This window comes from Lineus longissimus, chromosome 18, assembly GCF_910592395.1.
Source record: "Lineus longissimus chromosome 18, tnLinLong1.2, whole genome shotgun sequence".
NCBI classification, from domain to species: domain Eukaryota; kingdom Metazoa; phylum Nemertea; class Pilidiophora; order Heteronemertea; family Lineidae; genus Lineus; species Lineus longissimus.
In genome coordinates, this window is record NC_088325.1 from 10,433,716 (window position 1) to 10,459,957 (window position 26,242).

Consider the following 26,242-nt stretch of genomic DNA (forward strand, 5'->3'; position numbering starts at 1 on the left):
ACACTGAAGTTCAGGGTGTCATCCATGTGGGAGAATGGGTTAATGTCTTTAATAGTTGTGCTGCCCATTCCAGATGGCAGCACAAGCTGGTCTTGCCTTTTTCAATACACTAGTTTTAATGCTCTTTATTACCTTTAATCATTACATAATATATATACTTATACCTATTTAAGTGAATGTTTGGTGTGGCCCAGTGCCATTCCTTGAGTTTATCACTCTACTATGACATTATTCCTTGCTTATCCTTAATTCTATGTGCTTGCAGGTGCCTGTGTGCCTGCTAATTTGGCCACTGGCCGGAAATATCGGCCACATCCAAGTAACCGAGTGCAATCATTTCGAGGCGAAATGTCAGGAAGGGATACTCAAAGACAACACAAGGACACTAATATCATACAAACACTTTACATTTTATTCCTCAACATTATAAATATTGAAAGACAACATTTCAGTGACCGATGCATCCCGACTCTCAGTCGTTTGCGTCACCAAACCCATGACGGATTCCATCGATTTTCCTGTTTTCTCGGCACGCTCGGCTCAAATTGAAGAGGGCAAAGGTCAACCAAGGACTCGTTAAATTCGTCCTACCAGAGGAATCAAATTCGTTTCCACCAAAGCGCAATTATCAATGAACCAATCACAATCCATAGCCTGGTACCACTGGCCACCGTCAGACGACGCTGTTGTGTTTCGTCAATACAAAAGTCAAAATAGGTCAAACACAACAGCGTCGTCTGACGGTGGCCAGTGGTACCAGGCTAGTGTTTGGATTTATCTCCTGGTCACGTGACCGATGACGACTTCCGTTTGAGCAGACGAACAGGAATGATGGCGAGTGCGCCAAGGATGAGAAACACGCCCGCGGTCAGGAATGTAGTCACGTATGTACCGCTGGCTTCGTAGATCGCGGCTGAAAATGAAACAAAGTACAAAATTAGACAGAGTCCCTAAAGACTGTAGGACGTCTGGAAGAGCGATCATAATTCTTCAGTAGCGATGTATACTCTAATATGAACGAACGCAGTAGAATATTAATATCGTAGTTATATCAATATTGTCATAACGAATGACTCATATATACAAGGCTGATGCACTATGAGAACCTATGTGAACCTCACCCGCAATTGGCGGCCCGATAAGAAAGCCGATTCCTTGACAGAACAGCACCACTCCAAACCCACGGACCATTTGGTCCATGCCAAGAAAATCGACGATGATGATAGCACGCAAGGAGACGAAGCAGGCTGGAAAGAAGAATGAAAGAAACTTCGAATTCACTGCCAAGGGACGAAGTAGTCTTCCCTAAAGCGCAAGGGGCAGATTTCGCAATACTGAATACGACGCGCTACGAACTGTGTCGACGGCGGCATTTCAAGTGAGGAAACCGAAGGCACTTGATTTCTTTTTATCATCAGTATAAATCGCAATCGCAGTGAAGATTAACCTCCAGTGACAATTAATTACCTCTTGCTTGGGCAAGAGCTGGATTTGATTACACTCCGGATGCAGTGGATAGCCTCGTCTCCGATACGAATAGGATGACGAATAGAGTGTCTCGGGAGTCCAGTATTTAAAGGACCATGCAGAGCGTTACTCACCTACACACAGACCAAACACTGCAGAGCAGACGGCCAGGACAGCAAAGTTCGTACAGAAGGGCACGGCCATGTTGACAACACCTGCGATCACTAGGGACAAACCGTAAACAACGTAGCAGTCGACCTTCGGGTGATCCGTGAGCAAGCCAATCAGAATTCGACCAATCGTGTTCAAGATTCCGATTATGGACAGCAAGATCGTCCCATGTGTCTTGTCGATGTCGCGTGAAAGGGCGTAGTCGACCAGGTAGATGAACATGGTTGTTTGAGCTGGATGAGAAAACAACTTTCATGATTAAAGGGACAACTTGAGCTTGAGATTTATCAAGCCAGGCTATGGCAAGCCAAAGCGGAATTTATTCAAGACTTTAGAATTACCATTCAAGAAGTTAAATATAAGTTCAAGAAGGAAATATATGTTCAAGACTAAAATATGTTCAACCTTGAATAAAATATGTTCAACCTTGAATAAAATATGTTCAACCTTGAATAAAATATGTCCAACCTTGAACAAAATATATTCAACCTTGAACAAAATATATTCAAGACTCACGTGACCATATTCAAGACGCACGTGACCACAAAATTGATGACGTAGTTGCTCATGTTTTGATGCTTTACGGACTTTCCCGAACCCGCGTCCGGACTTTCCCGAACCCATGGTACTTGTGTTGCGTTTCGGAGCTCGAATTGTTCGCACGAGGTTTTGACACATGGTTGTACACGTACCTAGCCGCCTACACCTGACATGTACTGTAATCCTACACATAATGACATGGATGCCGAGTGAATGTCAGAGTCGATACATGTTTCACAGACATATCAGGCAAATTATAGGTTCAAAATGTGCAATGCCTCTCACCTTTCATTCTTAAGGCCGACACCACTGTGTCGGATTCTCGTTGTCTTTTGACATGTTTGAGTGTTTAGGCTATACAGGCAATCAATCATGTCGTGAAACAGAACGCATCAGAAGTACCACAGATTCTACGCTCTACGTCATCAATTTTGTAGTCACGTGCGTCTTGAATATGGTCACATGAGTCTTGAATATATTTTGTTCAAGGTTGAATATATTTTGTTCAAGGTTGGACATATTTTATTCAAGGTTGAACATATTTTATTCAAGGTTGAACATATTTTAGTCTTGAACATATATTTCCTTCTTGAACTTATATTTAACTTCTTGAATGGTAATTCTAAAGTCTTGAATAAATTCCGCTTTGGCTTGCCATACCAGGCGGATAATACCCCTGCTCGACACCATGCGCCGCCACTTGTTGTTATCACGCTGATCATGATGCTTCTGCTTCCCTTTTTGCTAGAACGCAATCCATCGGCAATAGCAAGCTGAAAGTACGGAGAATTTTGAAAATTTCACCTTGCCGCCTTATAACTCGACAATTATCATGGATGGTGAAATAATATTTTTATAAACTTCTACTTATCACCTTGAGAAAGCCAAATAATAACAATTTTAAATTTTGATACCAAAATAGGGTGCCGTTGCGGCTTTTCTTTGAGCATTTTGACCGCGAAGTCTCACCTTGAGAACATGTGCACTCTGACAGGAACCAGTTTATGTCAACATCCGATTGAGCTATACATAGCATGCGAGGCCTGGTCACTGCGGACGTGCACAGAAGAAGCTGATATTTTCCTCAAATAATCGTCAGAGCTACCTCTTCACAAAATACCCAGGACACCGACATTTGAACATGCAGCAATAGCGATATGATAGGCTTATCTGTATCCATGGTAATCGCCTGAGATTGAAGAACTTTTTTTTTACCAATGGGACCAATGTTGACCTGATCACCACTGGCTAGTGAGACCTATATTTGGGAGATCAGTAATGTACACTGGAGGCGAGGTATGACTGGGTTGTTCTAAAATATAGATTATTGAATCGGATATGCGACTAATTTCTAAACTCCCGTCAATTCCGATCTGATCATGTAAATATAAGCTCAAAATATTTGATTCGTAACCACCTTAGGTTCAAATTGCATTATTTCATGTTTTTATGCATTTTTAGGACTGATTCCAAGGTTTATCACTGGTTTCAAGGTTTCACTGGTTCCAAGCTTTATCACCTACCATTCCACCCTTGTAGCTAAGTCATGCAGCCTTTATCGAAGGACAATGTCAGGCATGTCAGGAGGTTGCTATTTCCGCCAAGGGTTGAAAGACAAGCGAATACGCACCTGTCCAGAATGTACACGATATAATGATCAGGATGAACATGGGGTGAACGTAGATCAGATTCAACCCGAAAAGTTCTTGGCACGATTTCAAGTGTGACGTCACAACTGCCAGGCTTCTCCTCCTATAATTTACGTGCGTTGTCTTCTTTATTTCTATACCGGAAATGGAAGCCATAGATCCTATAAACACAGCAGACGAGTATTCTGCTTCGAGAGATTGTCCGTAACCACGGGGATGCAGCCGGTTGACCCCGGCCTCATAACTTGATGAGACACTTCCGCCATTGCTCTCCGTTGCGTCTGTGATATGGAACTTCGTCTCTGAACCAGCAGCCGCGTCGGCTACAGGCTCTTCGGACGACTCTGGTTTACTCACTGCGACAATGACCTCCCCTCGTGTCTCCAAATGGCGAAACAAAGCACCAAGGACACAGCCATTCAGCGAGATTCCAGCAAGAATCAACAGCGACCCGTCCCATCTGTATTTGTCTATGAGAAATTTCAGGAGTAGAGGTACGATGAAACCCCCGGCCCCCGCGCCGCACGTCACGATCCCGTTGGCTAGGGCGCGGTGCCTGTTGAAATATTTCGCAACCATATCAACGGAGGCGACCAGGAGGAAATTGAGTCCGGAACCTATAAAAAAATGGTTGTTTGTTTTAGCATTTTGACGTCAACATCTATGTAAGGTATTTGACTGGCAGGCTAAGCCCAATATCCTAAAACGTCTGGGTTAAGAATGAACCGTTCCGCCACGGTTTTGGTCAACATTTTAGCTCCACTCTCACCAGCACTGCTGCAGCGTTATAACTGCATCGAGAATCACTTTACTCCCCTTCCCTGCCATGAACTAGCTGCAGTTACCTTTAATCCAAGCCCACTCCATCCTTGCACATTTAAAGAATATAATCCTGATCGTATCGATGATGAAATATAGTTGTTTACCAAAGATGGAAGACTTTAAAGAAACGACGAAACACAAATTTCTCTTCATCAGAAAACTCGTGGTGAAAACGTCTTCACTGTAATATATTTTTGGTGTTTCAATAGCAAAATTACCCAGTCATAAAGAGCTACTAGTACTTATTATGGCATTAAGCCTTTCTCTAATGCTTGAAATCATTTTGGTTCAAAGTACAAGGGCATCTTCCTCTGGCGTACAAATTGAGCAGAAACTTCAGCTGTGGAAAAACATCACGTTAACTAGAGTTCAGGTATCGGAAGCTTCTTCAACCTTCTTCCTCCCAGACATTGCCTGAGCTCAGTCAAATGGCTCAGGTAGTCTAGTTTCGAGGTAAGGTGAGGTTGGCGCAAGGCTAGATTTCAGGTATCGGAAGCTTCTTCAACCAAAGGATGGATGACCAGGATTGCCAGCTGAGGGCAAAAACTGAAAGGTAGGAGTCTCGATCCCAGACAATGCCTGAGCTCAGTCAAATGGCTCAGGCAGTCTAGTCTTGAGGTAAGGTAAGGTTGGGATATCAAAAGGAGTAAGATGTCAAGAGGATATTACCGGCAGATTTTAACATAAATCTGGCTACGAGATCATTTGTATGCTATACTAGCTATGCTTTTAATCTTTTTAGGCAGATCTACTGGAGGTAGTGTGTCAGGTATCGGAAGCTACATTACACTGCAAAGTGCGGGTTGTTCTAAATCCAGGTGTTTTAGAATTCTCAACCTTACCTCCCATCGCTCCGTATGTGAGCGCCAACATTGCAATATTCCGGGAAAATGTTCCAAGAACGAAACCAGAGGCAGCGATGATGGAGCCGAGAAAGACAGTTGCCCGGCAACCAAGCTGCTTCACAGATACTCCGGCAACTGGGCCTGAAAAAATCAAGGATACCAGTATGACTAGATCTATCTACAGAGTAATGTATTCATATAGGAAGATTACCGCAACGTTGTTGCCTTCAAAAAGCATAATTTAAAGGACAAGGCGGATTATTCCTTCAATATGCTCTGCCTCTGTTTCATTAGTAAACTATTCCAAAGGGGGCTGTTCTTATTCCTCTGCGTTCGCTCTGCACTCAAAGGTGTTCTCGAGATAGTCTTCCTCTTCCAATGGCACGGTGCGAGTTTTTTACATCACAGTGACACTATACGGATTGGTACCAATTCGATTTATTGGCCTCGTGTCTCCGTTCAGTAGGCCAGAGGTAGAGTCCATCGCAAACTACTCATGTTTCTCACTTGGTGGCATTTAGATTTGGGGTTAGGGTTAGGGCTGTGCGAGTTTGGGTGCTCACCTGCTCTTCCATACGTGACTTACCCATCAAATTGTGTCCACCAATGAATGCCGCCCCAACCCACGAGGTCGTCGACGGCCCTTCGTTGAACTGTTCAAGCAAGGAAACATACAGAACTCCGTAACTGAATGCTATACCATCCCCGATAAACCAGCAGAAGAACCCGCTGATGCAGACCACCCAACCGTAACCTCCATCTGGTGCTGAGGATTCGCTCGATGGTGGTGGCGGAACGTCCTCATCAACGGAGTCCTCATTTTTGGAGGTTTCCGAATCCACGCCGCCGGGTTCCGATAACATGGTGCAAAAGCAAATGCCGATACTAAAGCACTGATACTCCTGTAAATATTCACTGATGGTTGATGCTCTGATATGTTAGGTAGGCCTTATTAAACTGGGGATTCACCACTGCAGCATACTACTGTGCAAGAACGGTAGCTACGAACGTTCGCCACTCTCCTGTTTGTATGTCGACACACTGCTCACACAAAGAGTTCGAAATAGAAAAGCCAATAATCAGGCGGCCGGACCTGATATCGCTGTAATGCCTGTGCCTCTCACGGTTGACGGTTTGCTATAGAAAGCACACCAAGGGGTGCGCGGCATCCTGGCATAACCACTGACTGAATGGCTTTCAAATTATACCTATGGCAAGCCAAAGCGGAATTTATTCAAGACTTTAGAATGACCATTCAAGAAGTTAAATATAAGTTCAAGAAGGAAATATATGTTCAAGACTAAAATATGTTCAACCTTGAATCAAATGTTTTCAACCTTGAAAAAAATATGTTCAACCTTGAATAAAATATGTTCAACCTTGAATAAAATATGTCCAACCTTGAACAAAATATATTCAACCTTGAACAAAATATATTCAAGACTCACGTGACCATATTCAAGACGCACGTGACCACAAAATTGATGACGTAGAGCGTAGAATCTGTGGTACTTCTGATGCGTTCTGTTTCACGACATGATTGATTGCCTGCATAGCCTAAACACTCAAACATGTCAAAAGACAACGAGAATCCGATACAGTGGTGTCGGCCTTAAGAATGAAAGGTGAGAGGCATTGCGCATTTTGAACCTATAATTTGCCTGATATGTCTGTGAAACATGTATCGACTCTGCCATTCACTCGGCATCCATGTCATGATGTGTAGGATTACAGTACATATCAGGTGTAGGCGGCTAGGTACGTGTACAACCATGTGTCAAAACCTCGTGCGAACAATTCGAGCTCCGAAACGCAACACAAGTACCATGGGTTCGGGAAAGTCCGGACGCGGGTTCGGGAAAGTCCGTAAAGCATCAAAACATGAGCAACTACGTCATCAATTTTGTGGTCACGTGCGTCTTGAATATGGTCACGTGAGTCTTGAATATATTTTGTTCAAGGTTGAATATATTTTGTTTAAGGTTGGACATATTTTATTCAAGGTTGAACATATTTTATTCAAGGTTGAACATATTTTATTCAAGGTTGAAAACATTTGATTCAAGGTTGAACATATTTTAGTCTTGAATGGTAATTCTAAAGTCTTGAATAAATTCCGCTTTGGCTTGCCATATATACCCCATTTGTCGATATTTTGTATGTACATGTATAAAATCAAGTGTGGAATAAATTTAATCAATACATTTTTTTTTTACCAAGTACATGTATCAAACTAGATTTGATAAAACTAGCATGCACGTCAGGAGTAAAAAGGTTGCGGTTGCGCGGTCGATACGGGCCTACTTAATTAAGGTTTTCCTTAGCAGACACAGTATGGGACCGCCTCATCACACCACACTCCGGATGCAGTGGATCGGCTGCGACAGAGGAAGGAAGATCAGCATAACAAAATGGACTGCACAGGAGTTTACATCACACAAGCTTGATGCATCTAACAAATGTATCTACAAGTTTGGTTTTTGACCTTTTCAAACTAAAAGTGTTGTCTTCCTGGTTTTACGGACTCCAGGTCTAAATAATTCCAATGCTCTATCTGTTTCATAATGATAAGACTTTTTTACTCCTACGTCCTATATAAAATAACTTGATATATCGACAGGTGGAGTACATTGAAAATCATTGGTTCATGCCACAGGATGAATAATAAATGGTAGTATCATACTACTACATTATGTTTTTGTAATTGTACATAATTCTACAATAATCCGAGGTTTTGGTTGATTTGCATGATTCTTATTGTCGGCCGGTGTACATTATTCCTCTGTTATTCATTTCTGTATAATTATCTGTATATACATTTGGCTGGCCCCTACATGGCGTATTTGAGTAACAAGTACTATATAGATCGAACTGAATCACGCAGCTATCGCTGCGCCGGAGTATCAGACTCCTGTGCTGTCCATTTCGTCATCCTGATCATCCTTCCTCAATGGTGAGGAACAAGACCGGTCCACTGCGTCCGGAGTGTACGGAGTATGTGCTCAACTAACTTGTCAGGATGAAAGCATCGTGCCTGCTTCCTTTCCACTGTTTCATCTTTTGTAATAATGTACATATTTTATAACGCATAAATCGATAAATGCTGGGTATTACTACGGGTGTCTACAAAACCAAGACCTACAAAACCAAGACCCAAGACCCAAGACCTACAAAACCAAGACCCCCCACCTACAAAACCAAGATCTACAAAACCAAGATCCATCAACAAACCTACTCCAAACTAGTACCTCGTACCATAGTACCTGCCCAAGAAGTAATTACATTGTTCTTTTTTTTTTTCATTCACCCTAACCCTTTAGAAAGCTAGGCTATATTATCACGAATACCCTCGAGAGGACTATTTAAGGTATTTTAGCTTTTTTATTATATCCTTACCCCGAGATCCTTATTTTCTTGGAAAAGCTTAACCAGTGTTAAATGTTCTGAACAGAATCTGAGTACAAAGCATCGAGCTTGTTTATATAGGAGCTTCTGTTTTATTGATAAATTGCAACTTCCTGCTGAAAAAAGGAGAGATGTAGATGGGGTCTTGGTTTTGTAGGTCTTGGTTTTGTAGATGGGGTCTTGGTTTTGTAGGTCTTGGTTTTGTAGATGGGGTCTTGGTTTTGTAGGTCTTGGGTCTTGGGTCTTGGTTTTGTAGGTCTTGGTTTTGTAGACACCCGTGTGGGTGTCTACAAAACCAAGACCCAAGACCCAAGACCTACAAAACCAAGACCCAAGACCTACAAAACCAAGACCCATCAACATCTTGGGTCTTGGGTCTTGGTTTTGTAGGTCTTGGGTCTTGGGTCTTGGGTCTTGGTTTTGTAGACACCCGTATTACTACGGGGTATTAGTAGACTCCGCCTCCGGGAGTAGACTCTGGTAGAGGGCCAGCTGCACACGACAGACACATTGATTGACGCAACTTCCCCTTTTTTCCGAAAGGCCCTGGGTACAATGGTCAGTAGGATGATCGGGACCGATACCCCCTAAAAGCACTACCAACTACCCAACCACTACCCAGTACCTTTCATTCCGGGCGGCACTAACAGAATCGTTGGTACCGATAAAACAAGGAATATTGCCCGGAACAGTGGGTGGGTAGTGGGTGCATGGGTAGTGGGTAGTGCTTTTAGGGGGTGCCAATCGGGACCCAGTATTATCAGAACCAGAACCATATATTCTGTATAAGGTGATCTCCGTCAATTTTGAAAAAAGTGGTGTGCAGTTAGGCCTACCCCCTAGATGTTTCCACAGATGCCAAATCGCGCTCGCTCCTTTAATATACACTCGGCGACAGGAATTTTAGGAAAAAAAGTTTATTTGAAGACAACAACAACGGCGACAACATGCAACAAGCTATTTTACAAATTCGAAGGTTATTTTTTTATTTTCTCAGATTTCGCATCTTACCTTTTATCTGGTTTTCATAATAATCACACAAAATTGTAAAGATATAATTGTTTTAGGCACCTAATTTGGAAAAAACGCACCAATCGTTCTGTAAACCGGTGCTTTTATGGTGGTTTGTGATATTTTTTCTTTTGTCGGATGTGGAGTGAAATATCTATTCACGGACAGACAGATACTCTTCTGTTCGTGCGTTTGTGCTGCCAGACCAAAGGTGGTAAGAGACAGCAGGTGACTTGGAATGGTATTGACATATTTTTCTGATGTTCTGCGTCTTATCTTCAGCTCTTACATTATGTATCTACAGTCTCTTGACTAAAGGATTGTCGGAACCAGTTGGCCTTTCATATCCATAGAGCATCAGAAATTTTCTATTTCAGGTTGACGTTGTCCCTCACAACACAGGTAAATCTCCAAGCCCGACATCTTCACACCCAAAATGGACCGTTGGCATTTAGAACATCAGCTGTGCTAGGGTGAGTAACTCGGATGAATTTTTAAAATTTTATGTTCAGTTTTTATTTTTGATCCCATTGCATCTCTTCTAAGCCTGGCCCTGGGATAAGCCCCACCCATTTCATTTTGGTAGTACATCAGATGAATATTTTCAACTAAATTTTAGCGGTGAGCCAATGAAGAAAAGAAAGAAACAAGATCCGATGATTGCCATTCAGCGGGAGAAGAAGAAGGAGCGAAAGCTAGAAAAGGCCATCAAACGTCTCGAGAAATTCGGAAGAAAACTGAAGCCGATTGAGGAGATTGCTGGTGACACTAAGTTACGGAAAGAGGCAAAGTAGGTGTCTTGAGTATACTGTAAAACTTACCCGCAAAATTTCTGTGCCTGTTTATGTTTGAAATTGCGAAAATTTCTCCGAAATAAAAATTGTCAGAATTTCTTTTTTGTCGATTACAGAATTTCAGACTCTCGGAGAATGATATGTAAGCATTATGCTATCTGAAATCCGAAACCCATGTCCAAATGGCCTAGCAACTCTTATAGCGGAAATTAATTTTTTTATAGTTCAGCTTTAGCGTGATGCTATATGTGCCTGTGGATAGTGTCTAGGAGGGGTATTATCCTCCAGGACACTTACAATTGGTCTTGACATGCGGTCTTGTGAGTTACCTGTCTAAAAACCAATGACTCTGCCATCCTGCTCTCTTGGAAATAGCTCTTGGCTGGTTTTACTATTTCAAAAACTGTTGGTTCTTTTCAGTATTCGCAGGAGAGATGGTCCAGTTCTTACATTTGAGGAGGCAGAAGAGCGAGCGTTAGTAGAAAAGGATTGGTGCCGGTATAAGGTACAGATGTATAGAGACCAGTGCTGGACGATAGCGAAGACCCAGGCAGCGCAGGAGAGAGCACTAGACGAACTACGGAAGGAGTCGGAGGAGTTATATCAAAAGGCTATTCAGGTTAGTGCCGACACCTTCTTCAAGGTCTTCATGCTTCTGGCATTTTTTCCTGCCACTCTATTTTTGCCAGGACACCGCCTAAATGACTGCCTATCATCTGCAAACTTACTGCCATCCTGACTCTCAAGTGTTTGCATCACCCGGCCACTATTGAGAGTGATTTAGTGATCTCATAACATTGCAGGTCAAGATGACTCGCTGCAGGTGTTTGCTGATGACCAGACTGATTACAGAAAACGTTTAACGACTGCAACACTGGTCCGTCTGGTGAATGGACTGCATCTCATCATCAAGAATTGATAAAGACTAGTCTTTATTGGGTTTTAGCTGGTCTGTGAATGGTGAAATCTGTAAACAAACAGAAGGAGGGCTCGTTAACACTTCACAGACCAGCCCGAACCCCTTCTCAGCATTAAAGATTCAGTGTCCTTCTGTCAGGGCCTGAATTCTTGGTAGTCAATTTTGTCTCATCTCAGTACTCTTTTTTTCAGATTGATTCGAAATTGATACCATTTAAAAAGTCCGGACCCGTTGACACGCCTCCAATTAAGGACTATGACTGTCCTGATGGAGATTATACAGATACGACAAAAACTTACTGAGACAGTATTCAAATAGAACGCGACAAAAGAGTGAGTGGATTCAAATGGATCATGTTTTTATCTTGCATGAGGATTCTCAATCTTGAGGAGGATACATTGTTTCTTCAGCGCATCTGCTCTGTCGAGTTCACTCTCCAAGCAGATCCTCGGATATTCTCTCTGCCAACACAGACTACCACTACACCAAGTGATCACAGGTAGTTGAAAATACCAGAATCATCAAATTAGCAATTGATAAGACCCCAATCACCACACAGCCTACAGCCAATACAGACACTAGTAATATGTGTATTTTCTGTTAATAGGTTATGTATTTCATTTAATTTGGAATGGATAGATCGCTATGATTCTGGTATTTTCACGGGCCTGTGATCTACTCCAGGAAAGTGGGTGGAGATGGAGATTGTTGTGCCTATTGAAGGGGGCCGATCAAAAACTCAGAGTACGAATACAAGCATGCTCTGCACATGAAATTGGGAGTGTCCCAACTGGGAAGTCATGCCAGGAGACTACTGTACTGTAAACTGCTAATTTTGCGTTGGGTTTAATTTTCACGATTTGTGAAAGTCGTTTGTTAGGTGTGTACGTCATTTATGGACGGCCCCTAAGCTAAATAAATAAGGTCGTTGAGTACATCCAGCCTTGTCAATGCATATAATAAAACATCAAGTTTTAGTTTGTATGATATAGTTTATTCTCAAGTAAATGGATATGTATAACATGAAATTTCAATTACATGTATTGCGATATACTGTATTGCAATGTTCCCCCCCCCCACACACACACACGCACAGGGCATCAAGAATGGTGCTGTCCCAACCAGGATGAGAAAATTATGTATGCTTCTGAGGGGTATGGGTGTACATAATATTAGGTTCAATTGCATATATATATATACAATGTATATCTCTATACAGTGTGTAGATGCCTTGTACCATTTGGGGACTGAATGTTTGTACATGAACATGAGTACAAAGGAAGGGGTCTTCATGCCAGTCTACTGTTGTTGTGTGTATATCCATCTTTCAAAGAGGAGGAGACTGTAGGATTGACATTCACTGCAGGTAAGTCGGCATGGGGGGGGTCTTACATTGTGTACAGGATGAATCTATTTGATCAGGGGTCCAGATTTGTGCGAGATGGGCCGCTATAACCGTCTGTGCAGATATTGTCAATGAAACCTTTCTCTCATACTTAGACCAATAAGATTGACTTGAAATTTGTTTTGACCAGAAATCAACTTGGCCCTTCCTCAAGGTGGCTCTTTTGTCACTATCAGGCTTCTCAATTAAATCATTTTGGAAACACCCTGTTATCCTTGATAATTTAGGCTGACTTCATGGCGTTTGCAAAATGTGGGTGATTTCAAAATGAGTATTTTGGCAGCCCATCCATTGTCATTAGAAATTGCATCAATTCAACACTCTGCTCCTCTTGTGGTCATGTTTGTTTTTAGCACCATTACGCGACAGCAGCATATAAGTCCTTTAAAGCTGCATCGTCAATGACATCAGTGGCTAATGGAATCGTGTCTGAAAGTAAAGACAACATTTAAAGAGTTATGCCGCTCGTCAACACTGGTGTCTCAGGAACTGTTGTTCAGTACTCATGGTATTGATAGTATTTATATGTCCACAGAACTGAAATGCTGAAATTAATTTTGGACCCTCACAATGCCGAATTGATGGTTGTGAGACTACCTTCCAAGGACAAACATTCATGCTACACCATACCTACCATTTTCATTGTTCTTTACTTGGACACTAGATGGCAGCACATTACGTTTGGGTATATCTGAAAGTGGTTTCTTCTCGTCAACGCCTATGACAAGGGCCTTGGTGTTAGTTCTTTTACCATTCACCTGAAAGTATATAAAAATACGTGGAAATATATTTATTTGGACTGTGCGTTGACCTGCTGGGACAAATGGCTGTTCGTCCTCTTCTTTCCATTACCACAGATAAATGTGCCTCTCATGTGTCTTCATGACATCATGAGTTTTTGTCCCCTAAAAATCCACAACTTTTCAAAATGTTTAAGAATGCCTTTCCAGGGAAATATTTTGATGGGACAAAGCATCCTGAGGAAGTCGGGGGAAAAACAGGTGCAGGGCTGGAAGGACAAACTGACAGGCATAGTTCCAACATTGACCACCAGCTGTCACTGCAGTTGTTCCAGGCCAAAGCGGAGGAATGTCAATGTCCTAGGGTTATCTTCACCCTGTTTATTTATCACCTACTCAACTAGTTTATGACTTCAATTCTTTATCACTATGTACAGGCCCACTCACCACACTAGATTCTTGGGAAAGAGGTGACACAATTACAAGTCTATAAAATATGAAAATCCATTAACATTATATTCTTGATTTACCATAATAAATTCCAATGGCTTAGTTTGTTCATACAGCAAAGTAGGAAGGGGAGACTGGCTGGCCTCCTCATCCCCCGCCTTATAGCCCTGGTAGGCAACAAGTCCAGGAGAAAAGCCCATCAATTTGATCCCGGTGTAATGTTTTTGAGTGTTTCTGTTTTTGAGTATTTCCCCTCATTGTTTGGGAACGCTCAAAAATAGATTGACAAGTTTTTCTGTGTATCCCCCCTATTGAAAAGTCGTGGTCTCTCTAGCTGCCTATTGTTTGGAAACACTGACACATGGGAAACAACCACAGATGTTACACCGGCAGAGTTCATACCTATAGTTCCCTTATATAAAATAAAGGTTTCGTTTTGTAAAAACGAAAATAAAGGTTTCCAAAATAAAGGTTTCGTTTTGTATATGACTAACAACAGTGACCCGAAATAATCTTATCTAAATATTTGACTTTCACATGTCTCAGTTTCGTTCTGATCTTGTGTCTATGTAAAATAACAGAATGGCTGGCACGTGAAACGTCCTGTAACACTAAAGATTTTACACTACAAGGGCCCTCACACAAAATATATCACAGCTATGTGTGCCACTATTTTCTTCGAACAGGTTGTAGCTCTTGGTAGCAATTCCCGGGCTGTTGAGTATGAGGCACGTTACTTTCAACCAGAACTGCAGTTGGCAGCAATGACAGGCCAATCAAAGATCACTTGACCCAATTAGATTAAATTACTCAGATGTGACAGAAGACATGACCCATCCTCATATTTTTCTGCCCCAAACTTCTAGGTCTATTTCAAGGATTTGCGCAAATAGGACTGACCCTGATCTGATACAGAGTCTTTCAATGTATTGAAATAACTCTCAATGAACGCAGTGGCCTTTGCGTTCATCATTGCGACCGTCCACAGAATGTGGTCTCCTCACAAAATTACTCTGCAAGAATCAACAAGGCATGATAAATGAGATAGGATATATCTGTAATTAATGCCTGCCCTCAATAACTGGTGTTGTTTAATCACCCTGGATTGGATGAGTAATCAAGAGTTCAGTGTGAACTGGGCTTAAAACGAGGGCATGCTCACTTTGTTTACATACTTTGATGACCTCGCTCACCCTTGGTTATTCAGTTGCTTTCTCGGCCTTCTCAGCCAATCTAAGATGGCTGCCAAGCGGCCATATTGAAATATTTCGGATCGCGCTCAAACTGAAAGTCGCTTGGTTATTCAGGCAATGGAATGGCATGCTCTTTATCAGTATTAGAATGGAACCTTCTTGGTAGAATATGTAAATTCGAAAGTGAAACCCCAACCGATTCTCATGTAAATGTAAAGTAGGAGCATTCCCATCCAGCCTTCCGAGCCCGGCTTCGGAGTAAACGGCTGGCCCGGGGTAAAACAGGGCTAATGGATCATTTACTTCAGTATTAATCACCCATCATGTGACCAAGAGCAGCGAATAATATCTTTATCGTTATTTCAGTCTTCGTTGCGACTATTTTAGCTTCATCAGCAGATCAATTAGAAGCTTGATTAAGCGTTTCTAATTAGTAGACGTTCAATGGAATGAGAGTGACCCGCAGTCTTGTAAGATTGAAAAGCAATGCACCTCATCCTGGGATTCAGGTTTTTGATACTCCTGGTCTCATTCAACTATAGGCTTAACGATACATACGTTCCACTGGCCAAAGACGCTGCAATTTTGACCTGAAGAGATGGATGATTTTGGGCTGTAGTACACTCCGGACGCAGTGGACTGGCCTCGTCCCGTCGCCATGAGAAGAGACGATCAGGATGACGCAATCTCCCGAGAGTCCAGACTGTAGATGCCACGCCCACCTTTAAGAAGCTATTGTTGGTATATTGGGGCAGACATTGGGTACACTCCGGACGCAGTGGATAGGCCTCGTCCATACACATTCTCCACTTAGGAAGACTTATGCTCAGGATGACGGTGGGCTGCATCGGGAGTCTATAGCTGACATTGTGCAACAAGTAGGCCTACTATTCTAATCATAAAGAGTGGGCGATTTGACGGATTTATTTGGAAAATTGGTTTTGCCTGCGTTTATATTACGATTGCGACAGTGTCAAGAGTCTAAATTGACATCTATTAAAAAAACACAATTAAAAGTCATGATCAGGAAGAAAGATAATGGATTTCTAAACCAGAACACGAGGTTGTATACAAATTAATGCGATTTCTATCCATTTGTATGTTATGAGGTGGTGATCAATAGATCTGTCATTGAGTTTAGATCGCCAACATATGCTGATCACGAAACATCTCAACAGGCACGTGAAATGGGCTCAAGTGATTTCATGATTTCGATAAAATACATGTGTGAATCTCGACTTCACTGACTATCATCGATACCAGGGTGAATCGCGCCTACTATCTAAAAGCGCTTGGTATATATATCGTCACATCAGCGTATATCTAATCCCAACTCTGTTAAAGCCTGTTTCTCGGTATTATGCTGCTGCAGTCACAAGTAGATAAAAGAGGAGGCCTATTACACTCCGGACGCAGTGGACCGGCCCGGCCTTTTCCCGCCGCTTGGGAACAGACGATCAGGATGACGGAATGGACTGCCCCGGGTAAATACCCCTCCCTCTCTGGAAGTCCCCCCCCCCCCCGACCAAAAGCTGGCTACACGCCCCTGCGGTCGAGCCCTCACAACAGTGTATTCTCCAGTTATTGACACGCCAGGTGGTTATCACTTCAACCTGGCAAATGCAAAATAAAGTCCATTTCTTTCATCGCTCTCTACGTCAGTTACATTCCTTTGTGGTGATTATTTGAGACAGTGTGGCTGTTATAAGAAATAAAAACAAGATAGACATTACAAATAAAAGAAGTTTTCTTCATGATTGTGATATCGCGGTGTTTTGTTGAAGTATATTTTCTTGGTGAGTGGTAAATTTTCTCCCCGAATAATCGTTAGAGAGCCGTGTAATAGTTTTCAAATGTCTTGAGCAAAGGCATGCCGACTTATCGGCGGTGAATATCAGTCATAAAGTCATAAAGTAAATGGATCATGAGTCTGCACGTTCAGCTACAAGTTGGAAACTCGCAACATTGCTAATTTGGATTGTAACCAACATTACCAAAATACTATAAATCGTTTTGTACCCCATGTGGAATCATGCAGTGACAGAATTGTCACGTCCCATTAAATCTCTCGGACACAGGATATCCTCAAATTGACATAGTCTACAACTCAAACACTAATTCATGTTTTATAGTTTCTTAAAGGCCAGATTCGATCGTTCTGAATATGCAATATAAAATTGAATTAGAGAATTTCCAATTCTGAAAATACTCGCTGAACATAAATTTCAAGATTGCTTTTATGTCAACTGATCTTTACAAAAATTCTATACTGGTCAATTTCATCACGTTGGCGCGTTAGGTCACTGTTCTACGGCCATGTTTATCTTACCAGTGGAACAGACAAAATCCTTGAAAACGGACAAACTACACCTTTAAAGGGACTGCACACACCCTATTGGACATGTAGAGACAGAATATTACTTTAAGGACCATTCAGGAAATGTCGAGGAGGTCTATTAATTTTATCAACGGACATTAGAAAAATCACTTTGTAGTTCGTCTTTGGATTGTTTAGGTCAAGTGGTGGATGAGACCAAGATGACACACATCGGACATATCAGAAAGCCTGGCGAATTAAAGTCCTGATCATCTACAACGTAGGCCCTAATGCTCACAGGAACTCCATCATCGAGATTCACAACAAAAATGGCCGACAGTCGGCCATCTTGAATGCGATTCTGTAGATAGATAATGTAGCGATCGCTTTTGTAGCGCTTTCTACTGCTGACCAGGGTCCGTCTCAAAGCGCTTTAAAAATTGTTAGGCTATCACAGAGGCGCTGATGCCTTCTTTGCTATCAAGGAGTTGCTCATACCTGAGCTGGGGCGAGTAAAGGACAAAGTAGCAATCGATCGAGGTTGAAACCCATGACCGCTGATTGTGAGTTGGACCAAATACGACGGAATTTCTAAATCCTTGACACTTTTCTGAGATATCACAGTTGTCGCATGCTTTATTATCATTATTTTGATGAATAAGAGCTATCTAAGAACATGAGCATCTCTCTGCTGAGATGTGACCTATCGAACTGTGCCGTAATATTGTCGTTATTTGAAATTGGAAAGTTGCACGCAATTCTGGTAGCTCTACATTCGCAGGTTGAAATTTAGTCATCCATTTTCTAGCCATATTGGCGTATGTCCGTATGTTGCGTGTCTCGAGGGCCTGGCCACCACCACCACGGTACCTCTGTCACATATTGCTCTCCCATTAATCTAAAATTTAAAGAGCTGGAGCCCCATAATATACACATGTGTCCAACAGTTTACAATTTGATTAAAAAAATTTAGTGCTGTATGCCTGGGAATACAACCTATAAATATATAGATGTAAATCAGCTGTGGTTCTCAACTGGAATTTTAAGATATTTGAACATCGAAGTGATTGTCGATTTCCATGCCATGTATACATCATCGGCAGTTTATCAGAAGAACTAACCATCTCCCTTGACCTGCCGGGCAGATTTGCTTCGAGTTGCACTAACTGATCAGACACTCTACTATCATTTCAAGAAGGATCTCAGTGCACCATGTAAGGGTTACATTATCAAGCAGCGTCTATGGAACCTCGGGAGACAAGGCAAATCAATCTAAGACTGCATGCATCCTTATATTGGGGATGTATGGGGTGCAGGTGAATACTGCCTTTAAAATACTGCCGATGTTCATATAATACAAGCAAATACAATACATGTACATGATTACTCATGATGATCTATCTGTGTCGACGCGATTAAGCCCGGTTATGGGTACACTCCGGACGCAGTGGACCGGCCTCCTTCCTCGACCTAACCCATAAGGAGTCTACAATCATGTAGGTTATGAGGCGCCTGTATACGAAGTATTTCTGTGATACATGTAACATCCCGATTTATCGGCGTTGAGTTGTTCGTTAGTCCTAAATGTCTCCTCTTGACGTATACAGACGCACAACGCCGACAGATTGGCATAGAGTTTAAAACATGTGTCTCCGTTCATCTTAGTACTTTTAACTATGTTTATTTACATACATTTCAAACTGTACATTGTTTATCTTGCTTATTCACCTCTGTAATAACCAAGTGGTATTGATACAGAATAAATTGAAATTGAAATTGAAATTGTAACAGCCTCGACAGTATATAAGATATGGATAGGTTCAATCTTTTTTTCAGCTGATTTCAACATGGTACTTGGCACTAAATGCTTATTTTATCGTCTGCGACGGCAAGCACCTGTTGCGCTGCTGCAGTGTATAACACATTGAAAGATATCCAAGCCTAATCCGACAAATGTATAGCGGAGCATGCCAGATGACTTCACACTATACAGTACAGATGTATATGCCTTATACTCGTACAAGAATTAACAACAACAATAAGGGCACTGTTTCAAATGATTTTTCGATCATTTCGATATCCAATATGGCCGCCAAGATGCCATTTTGTTCTTACGGCCACGCCCTCGTTAGGTAGCAGGGACCAGTTTCGAGGAAGCAAAGACGACAATACATTCTAGTGTCCGTGATCGATCTTAGCTTTTGGCCGGTTGGAGAATTATTCTCCGAGACCATCTTAATGAGTGTTATTGCTTGATACGTTTTTGCGCCATCATACCATGCAGACTTCTTTGACGCAATACTCTGGCGCAGTGATAGTGGTGTGATGAGGCTTGGATATTATGTCTGCTTTAAATAATGCCAGTAAGAGAGAGGAGGTGATACGTTAAAGCTCGAACTAAATTTGAGTTTGAAAAAGGCAGAGCCGCGATCGGGAACGCACAATTAGTTCTTTATTTCACGTCTTGTTGATTATTAGCAATTCGTCGAATCCACATGTGGCGTACGCGTAAAATGTGAAGGCCGTGTTTTAATTTTAGACTAGTTTTCATGATAGTGCAAATGGAATGTTCGTGGATGGATGTCCTGTAGTGTTGAGGTCACAAATGTGGAGCAAATCAAAAAGAAATGTCCTCATCATGACATGTTATTGTAGGAGGGCATTTAGATTTACAAGTAAATATAGCAGCTCTGTATTATATGCCGGAAAGCAGGGCCATAAATCTCGAGGGGGGCTTGCCATGTGATTCATATCATTGCTTAACCATTTAATGTCGTTCGTGGTGTATATCAATGGACTATTTACTCAACAAAGAGCAAATTAATTGCATTTTTCATTACAAAAACTTTGTAGTGCCATCCGTCACTATTCTATGAACAGGATTGAAGCACTTAGATTCCATTGCTATAATGACCTCGTAAAATATATATTCCTTGATATAAAAATAATCGTTTTATAGTTAATTTGTTCGATACGAGTTAATTTGGTACGGAATGATCAAAAGTCGTCTATGCCGGAAAGCAGAACCATAAATCTGTCGTGGGGTGATCGTATGCTTATTATTGAAGGGGACCTAGGCTGGGGTTCAAATGGTTGGCATGTGATCATATCAAGAATTAATAAAGACTAAGAATTTGGAACTTCAGAAAGGCCAAAAGCTTTTCTTTTTTTTAAAAGGGTAGTTCATACTGAATTCCTTTACGATTAAAAGTCGATTTTATTTTGTTAAAACATGTTCGTTATCTTATCCCCCACTCAGCAATACCAAAAAATATATCAGCGAGATTGGCTTTTATATTTTTGGTTTGTATCAACGTGAATGTTACCGTCAGGTTCTTATATCCACAGAAATCACAATGTCCGAGTCAAATAAGTGTTTTGAAGTCCTCGAAATCGCCTTAAAGGGGTAATACGTCGTCCGTAATTACTGGTGGTCCAGGAAAATAGAAATGCCATTAGAAACCATGCTGTAGTGCAGTTTAATATTATTATTATACATATGAATTTGCTGAAACTGGGTATGAATAGTTTTGTATATACATTTATCTTTCTATGCAGCGGTATTGTTACAATTCATATTCATTTCGTATTTACGCAATTGAAACTCCAAATTCAAAGCGGCGTAGGCCTTTAAAAAGGGGGATAAGATCAAGGCTAACTTACCCATTTCCACCCGATATGCATGCTGAGGACACCCTTCCGCCTGAATATGTCATCACACTGGTCAAGAACGTCTCGCGCTTGGTCAACAGAAAAGCCAGCATTCACTTCGAAGACTCCACCCTGAAAAAGATGATAATCATCTTGACCACCAAGGCTTTTGATACACGCCGGCGTATACCGGAAGTATACTCTGGTATACTCCGGCGATGTTCAAAGGGAGAATAAGACCACGAGGTTCAGGATGATGGTAGGCTGACTGTCTTATAAAGGTATGAGGTTGTTTTCAATTTGCACCAGTTAAGTTTGTTTGTAACTCTGTTTCGTCTTTTTTTATCCAACAGTCTTTAGAATAAAGAAGTTCACGTGCCCCTTATGCTCTATAGGCCGTGTCCGTTGCAGGTGTGGTAGAAAGATTTGTCCCGGGGGAAGAGAGTCCGGGTCCGGGACAAAGCGGGAATCTACAATAATGCGCGTTTAATATTTTAACTTCATTTCATATCTCATGGAAAATTTCATAAAAATGAATCAAGAAATAGGGAGCATACACCCTTTTTGGATTTCTTATGCACGTATTTTGATACCCCCTTCATCTTACTTTTTGGGTCCCAAACTTGACCCAAATCTATAACGTGTTAATCATTTTTGGGGCACCCTGTATGAGCTGAATCGGCAATATCAATGTCATGCTTAATTTAATCCAAACAATCATGCTTTGTCGAAATTGAACTAGTTATCTTAATTTGGGCCGAGGACACCAGTTTACACTTCGGGTACAGTACAGTCATTTTAAAAGTAAATAACAGCTGCATATATTTTCAGAAATAATTTCGCGGGTGGGGTGATACCGAAATGAACCCGGAAAAGAACTGTAGGCCTGTAAAGGCCATCTTGATCATCAAGATTTTGTATAACCCCGATTACATTTAAAGGGGATATAAGACTATGAAGTTCAGGATGGGAAAGGCAGGAACTAAACAAGACGCGGCACGAGTCATCTTGACGATCTCAAGTTGATATTCCCTCAGTCATTTTTCGCGGGCACTAGTCACAAGAAATGCCAGTCATTTTTCGGCCAGTAAATTTAAGAATATATACCAATATCGTTGAATGAAGTCGTTTTGAATATTTTCTACAGCTTAATTTAAAGCTGAACTGCGTGCACGTTTTCATCCTGGTTCAATCTGAAGCCGAACTGAAGGAAGTCTGGCGCTGGTACTAAAACTTTTCCTGGAACGTAGTATCAAACTCCTATTGCAGTCAAATAGCATTTACTAAGCTGAAGACATTTCTTCACCGAAAAAGCCACCTAATTGGACTTTTAGCTGAACCGAGTGTTTTTATCATCAAAGTTATTGCAAAAAAGAAATGAGATATTGTTCTTACCTTGTCTTTGGACCTTTTCTTTTTCTTCTTCTTTTTCTCCTTTCCCGACTTTTCATCATCACTGCTCGAACTTGAGCTTGAGCTTGAGCTTGAGCTTGAGCTGCTACTGCTACTGCTACTGCTGCCTGACCGAATGCCGCTGCCAGCGTCAATTCCGATGGTAGCATCATCGGTACCGTCCTTGATCTCTACCTCTGGTTCCGGTCGAGGAGTTTGCTCTTTGACCTCAATTATGGCCTCTCCAATGATTTCATCCGACACCTTCTCAGCGAATTCTACTTTCTTTTCGAAAGATATCTTTCTCTTCGCTTTCTCTTCAGCGTCTTCAACTTTTGCATCTCCGAAACTGAGACTAACATCATACTGTACTCCTCCCGGTGTAGTGCTCTCCAACACCGCTAGAGGGCGTTGTTCTTCTTCTGACGAAGAGCTGCTTGAACTTTTGCGTTCTTGTTTGATTTCAGCATCAACAATTTCAATATCAGTTGCGAATGTAACTCCTTTCTTTCGCTTCTCGTTGATTTCATCTGAACTCGAGCTGCTGGAGCTCGAACTGCGACTACGTTTTTCCTCTTCAACTACCGGCGTTTCTACGACCTCTGGTGTCTCGACTTCTTCTTCCGGCAGCGTCTCTTTCGGCACCTGGATTGGTACGACTGGTTCTGGCTCTGGAACCTCTACTTTCAGCTGTATTTCAACCTCACCAGGCTCGTCCTTAACTTTCCCTTCATCACTTGAGGAACTCGAACTACTGGAACTACGACTACGCGTTCCCTCTTCGACTACCGATGGTTCGACTACCAGTTCCACTTGTGGCTCTTTGGGGATCTCGATATCTACTTCGGGGCGCTTTTCCTCAGGTTCCTCGACCGCAACATCTGGCTCTGGAACCTCTACTTTCAGCTGTATTTCAACCTCATCAGGCTCGTCCTTAACTTTCCCTTCATCACTTGAGGAACTCGAGCTACTGGAACTACGACTACGCTTTCCCTCTTCAACTACTGTGGTAGTCTCAAATTGAACCTCCAGCTTTGGCTCTTCTGGCTCTTGTACTGCCACCTCCCCACCCGATGTCTTAACGTCAAGATCTAGTTCGAATCCTGCTTCCTGCAGAAGTTCATCAGGAATTTCTGGCAAGTTGCGTACTTCTTTCGTTCCTTCACCGCTGCTGGAACTACTCGACCTGCTACGTTTCTCGACATCAATCTCGACCTCAACTTGCAACTGCTCTGGTTCGGGAATTTCTTTCACCTCTGTCACCTCGGACTCAATCTTCAGCTCAATTTCCGGTTCCTTGTGTTCCTTCTCTTTTTCGTGGTCGCTGTCGGAACTCGAGCTACTGGAACTGCTGGAACTTCTACTTCTTGTTTTGGCGACCTCTTCTTCTTTGGATCCTTCCGGTTTCTCTTCTGTGACTTCCGTCACTTCAATTTCTCCAGGGGTGACTTTGACCTCCATGACATCCCCAGAAGTCGCAGCATCAATGTCAACAGTAGCCGGGGTTTGTTCCTCCACCGGGTCTTTTGGGGCGTCCTTTACCTCGAGGTCAAGGCCAGCTTTATCAACATGCTGGCTGTCTTGGCTGCTTGCGCTAGAACTTGAGGAACTACGGGATCGTGGGGTGACTTCATCTGTACTCACGGTTGGAAAATGACCTTGTATTATCGTCTCGTCTGTTATGACGGGCTCCCCTTCGCCTTCCACCGTAATTGTCTGCACGATGCGTCTTGTGACCTTTTTGACCGTGCGGATTGTACCATCCTCGCACTCCTCCGTAACCGTCTCGACTCCCTCCCCATCTTCGGGGAAATCCGAAAAATCATCACCTTCCGAGAAAAGCGTGGTACGCTCCTTTTCGCTCGTGACGACCGTTTTTGTGGTGGTCTTCAAAGTAATATTCCCATCCTCATCGACGGACTCCACAATCTCTGTTGTTGTGCGTTCCCCCGGCTCCCCGGAAATTTCGAAACCTGTCTCGCCTAACTCCCCAGGGTCGGAAATAACGGTATCCTGCTCTGAATTTTCAATATCCGGGCTCTTAGCAGTGTCGTCTGCTACGACGTCGCCGTTCCCGACGCCATTTTCGATTTCCTGCTCCACCTCTTTTAATCTTTCCTTCTCATCATCGCTCGAACTCGAACTACTTGAAGAAGAACTTGAACTTGAACTTGAACTCGAACTCGATCCGCTTGACTTCTTTTCCTTCTTCTCCCTCTTCTTTTTCTGCCTCTTCAACTCCTTTGGATCCAAGAATTCCTCCTGTTCCACTTTTGCAACGGGCTCCTCCATCTCGGGCTCTTTCTTCGGTGACTCCGACAAAACCGGCTTCTCCTCCGCGCTTTTCTTACCAGCAGCACCACCTCGGGCAGATGGAATCCTACTACTGCCACTGCCAGCACCGCGACTTGGTATCCTGCTTGGGATGCCCGTTCCGCGGGTCTGCGGAGCAGTTGCAGCGCCGCCCTGGGGTGCGTCATTTGAATCTCGTCTGTCTCCGCGACCAACGGGTTTGGCGATTCCAGACCTAGAGCCTCCTCTTCCCCTTCCCCTCCCGCGCTGTCCCTTCGGTGGCATTTTAATCCAAGCGAACGGAATCCAGACTGCAATAGACACCTCCCCTAGAGCTTGTGCACACTTGTACCTGTTGATTATCTGGCTGGCCCTAATTAACTTCCAAAATCAATATAAAACGGGTCAGGTGCTTCTGTTGATAAGCTGTCGACTCGCCATCAGGAACGCCATCTTCATTTTCCGAGGCGGGTTACTTTATATCTGTAAAATCACCGATGTTCCCTCAAGTTTAGGATCCATTCCGCCGACCCGCGGGACTCCGTTCCACCAACGACGAGGGGAGGTTACGGACGGAGTATCTCTGGTGGTTTAGAATGTGTTGGTCGGTGTTTCGTGGTCCTTTATGACAGTAATTCGACAATCAAAGTTTGTACGAGCAAAAATAAGATCGATTGATCTATTGTTGACATAAATGATTGAAATGGAGACGTTAGGCAGGGGTCGCCGATAGGGGTCTCTCATATCGCACAGTGTACATCGATATTCTTCAAAATTGTACGTTGAAAATATTTATCGCTGGATCAATCATGACCTGGTCCCCTGACCTCGCATATTAGTCACCCGCCTGACGATCACCAAATTGACTCCCTAGCTCCTATACCTCGAGTCCCCCTTTAAACAAATCTTGAAAAATTTTAGTTTTGCCCTAAAACACTTCCATTTGCCAGTTTAACATAATTTTAAAAAACAAAAAAACAATAGTTTGATCAAAGTATTTTTACTATTGGCCAAAAGAACTGCCCAAGAAGAAGAACTAACTACCAGCAAATTACTGCCAATTTTCGGGATACTACAATCTTACAGGGACATTTGAGTGAAACCTGAAGAGTGCTGTTTCCTCTGTCAGTGGCGACACAAGTTACTCTTGACACTCTTGTGACTGGCAAGACGACTCCC

The 26,242-nt window shown here is 42.5% G+C and overlaps 3 protein-coding genes across 3 annotated transcripts; 1 reads left to right on the forward strand and 2 right to left on the reverse strand.

Moving 5' to 3' along the window:
- Positions 1–414: 414 nt before the first annotated feature.
- Positions 415–6,593, reverse strand: LOC135502361 (monocarboxylate transporter 12-like). The gene is made up of 6 exons (XM_064795147.1): positions 6,081–6,593; positions 5,492–5,635; positions 3,809–4,444; positions 1,602–1,871; positions 1,122–1,247; positions 415–913 (listed from the first exon to the last, which is right to left on the reverse strand). Exons 1-6 carry the CDS (start codon positions 6,355–6,357, stop codon positions 786–788), a joined length of 1,581 nt encoding a protein of 526 aa, XP_064651217.1. The 5' UTR covers positions 6,358–6,593; the 3' UTR covers positions 415–785.
- A 3,238-nt stretch (positions 6,594–9,831) lies between these two features.
- LOC135502188 (large ribosomal subunit protein mL40-like) lies at positions 9,832–12,626 on the forward strand. The gene is made up of 5 exons (XM_064794814.1): positions 9,832–9,875; positions 10,288–10,383; positions 10,530–10,700; positions 11,125–11,323; positions 11,815–12,626. Exons 1-5 carry the CDS (start codon positions 9,847–9,849, stop codon positions 11,923–11,925), a joined length of 606 nt encoding a protein of 201 aa, XP_064650884.1. The 5' UTR covers positions 9,832–9,846; the 3' UTR covers positions 11,926–12,626.
- A 32-nt stretch (positions 12,627–12,658) lies between these two features.
- Positions 12,659–25,417, reverse strand: LOC135502187 (uncharacterized). The gene is made up of 4 exons (XM_064794813.1): positions 22,775–25,417; positions 21,392–21,511; positions 13,663–13,786; positions 12,659–13,457 (listed from the first exon to the last, which is right to left on the reverse strand). Exons 1-4 carry the CDS (start codon positions 25,346–25,348, stop codon positions 13,387–13,389), a joined length of 2,889 nt encoding a protein of 962 aa, XP_064650883.1. The 5' UTR covers positions 25,349–25,417; the 3' UTR covers positions 12,659–13,386.
- Positions 25,418–26,242: the final 825 nt, after the last annotated feature.

Bases quoted from the DNA above. Each gene is read 5' to 3' on its own strand.
- LOC135502361 (XM_064795147.1), bottom strand. From the start codon at position 6,357: ATGTTATCGGAACCCGGCGGCGTGGATTCGGAAACCTCCAAAAATGAG. The intron at 4,445-5,491 runs GTAAGGTTGAGA...ATTTTTTTATAG, and splicing joins CACATACGGAGCGATGGGAG to GTTCCGGACTCAATTTCCTC. The intron at 914-1,121 runs GTGAGGTTCACA...TTTCATTTTCAG, and splicing joins TATCGGGCCGCCAATTGCGG to CCGCGATCTACGAAGCCAGC.
- LOC135502188 (XM_064794814.1), top strand. From the start codon at position 9,847: ATGCAACAAGCTATTTTACAAATTCGAAG. The intron at 10,384-10,529 runs GTGAGTAACTCG...ACTAAATTTTAG, and splicing joins AGAACATCAGCTGTGCTAGG to CGGTGAGCCAATGAAGAAAA. The intron at 11,324-11,814 runs GTTAGTGCCGAC...TCTTTTTTTCAG, and splicing joins TATATCAAAAGGCTATTCAG to ATTGATTCGAAATTGATACC.
- LOC135502187 (XM_064794813.1), bottom strand. From the start codon at position 25,348: ATGCCACCGAAGGGACAGCGCGGGAGGGGAAGGGGAAGAGGAGGCTCT. The intron at 21,512-22,774 runs GTAAGAACAATA...CATCTTTTTCAG, and splicing joins AGAAAAGGTCCAAAGACAAG to GGTGGAGTCTTCGAAGTGAA. The intron at 13,458-13,662 runs GTAGGTATGGTG...CTTTACTTTCAG, and splicing joins AGTAAAGAACAATGAAAATG to ACACGATTCCATTAGCCACT.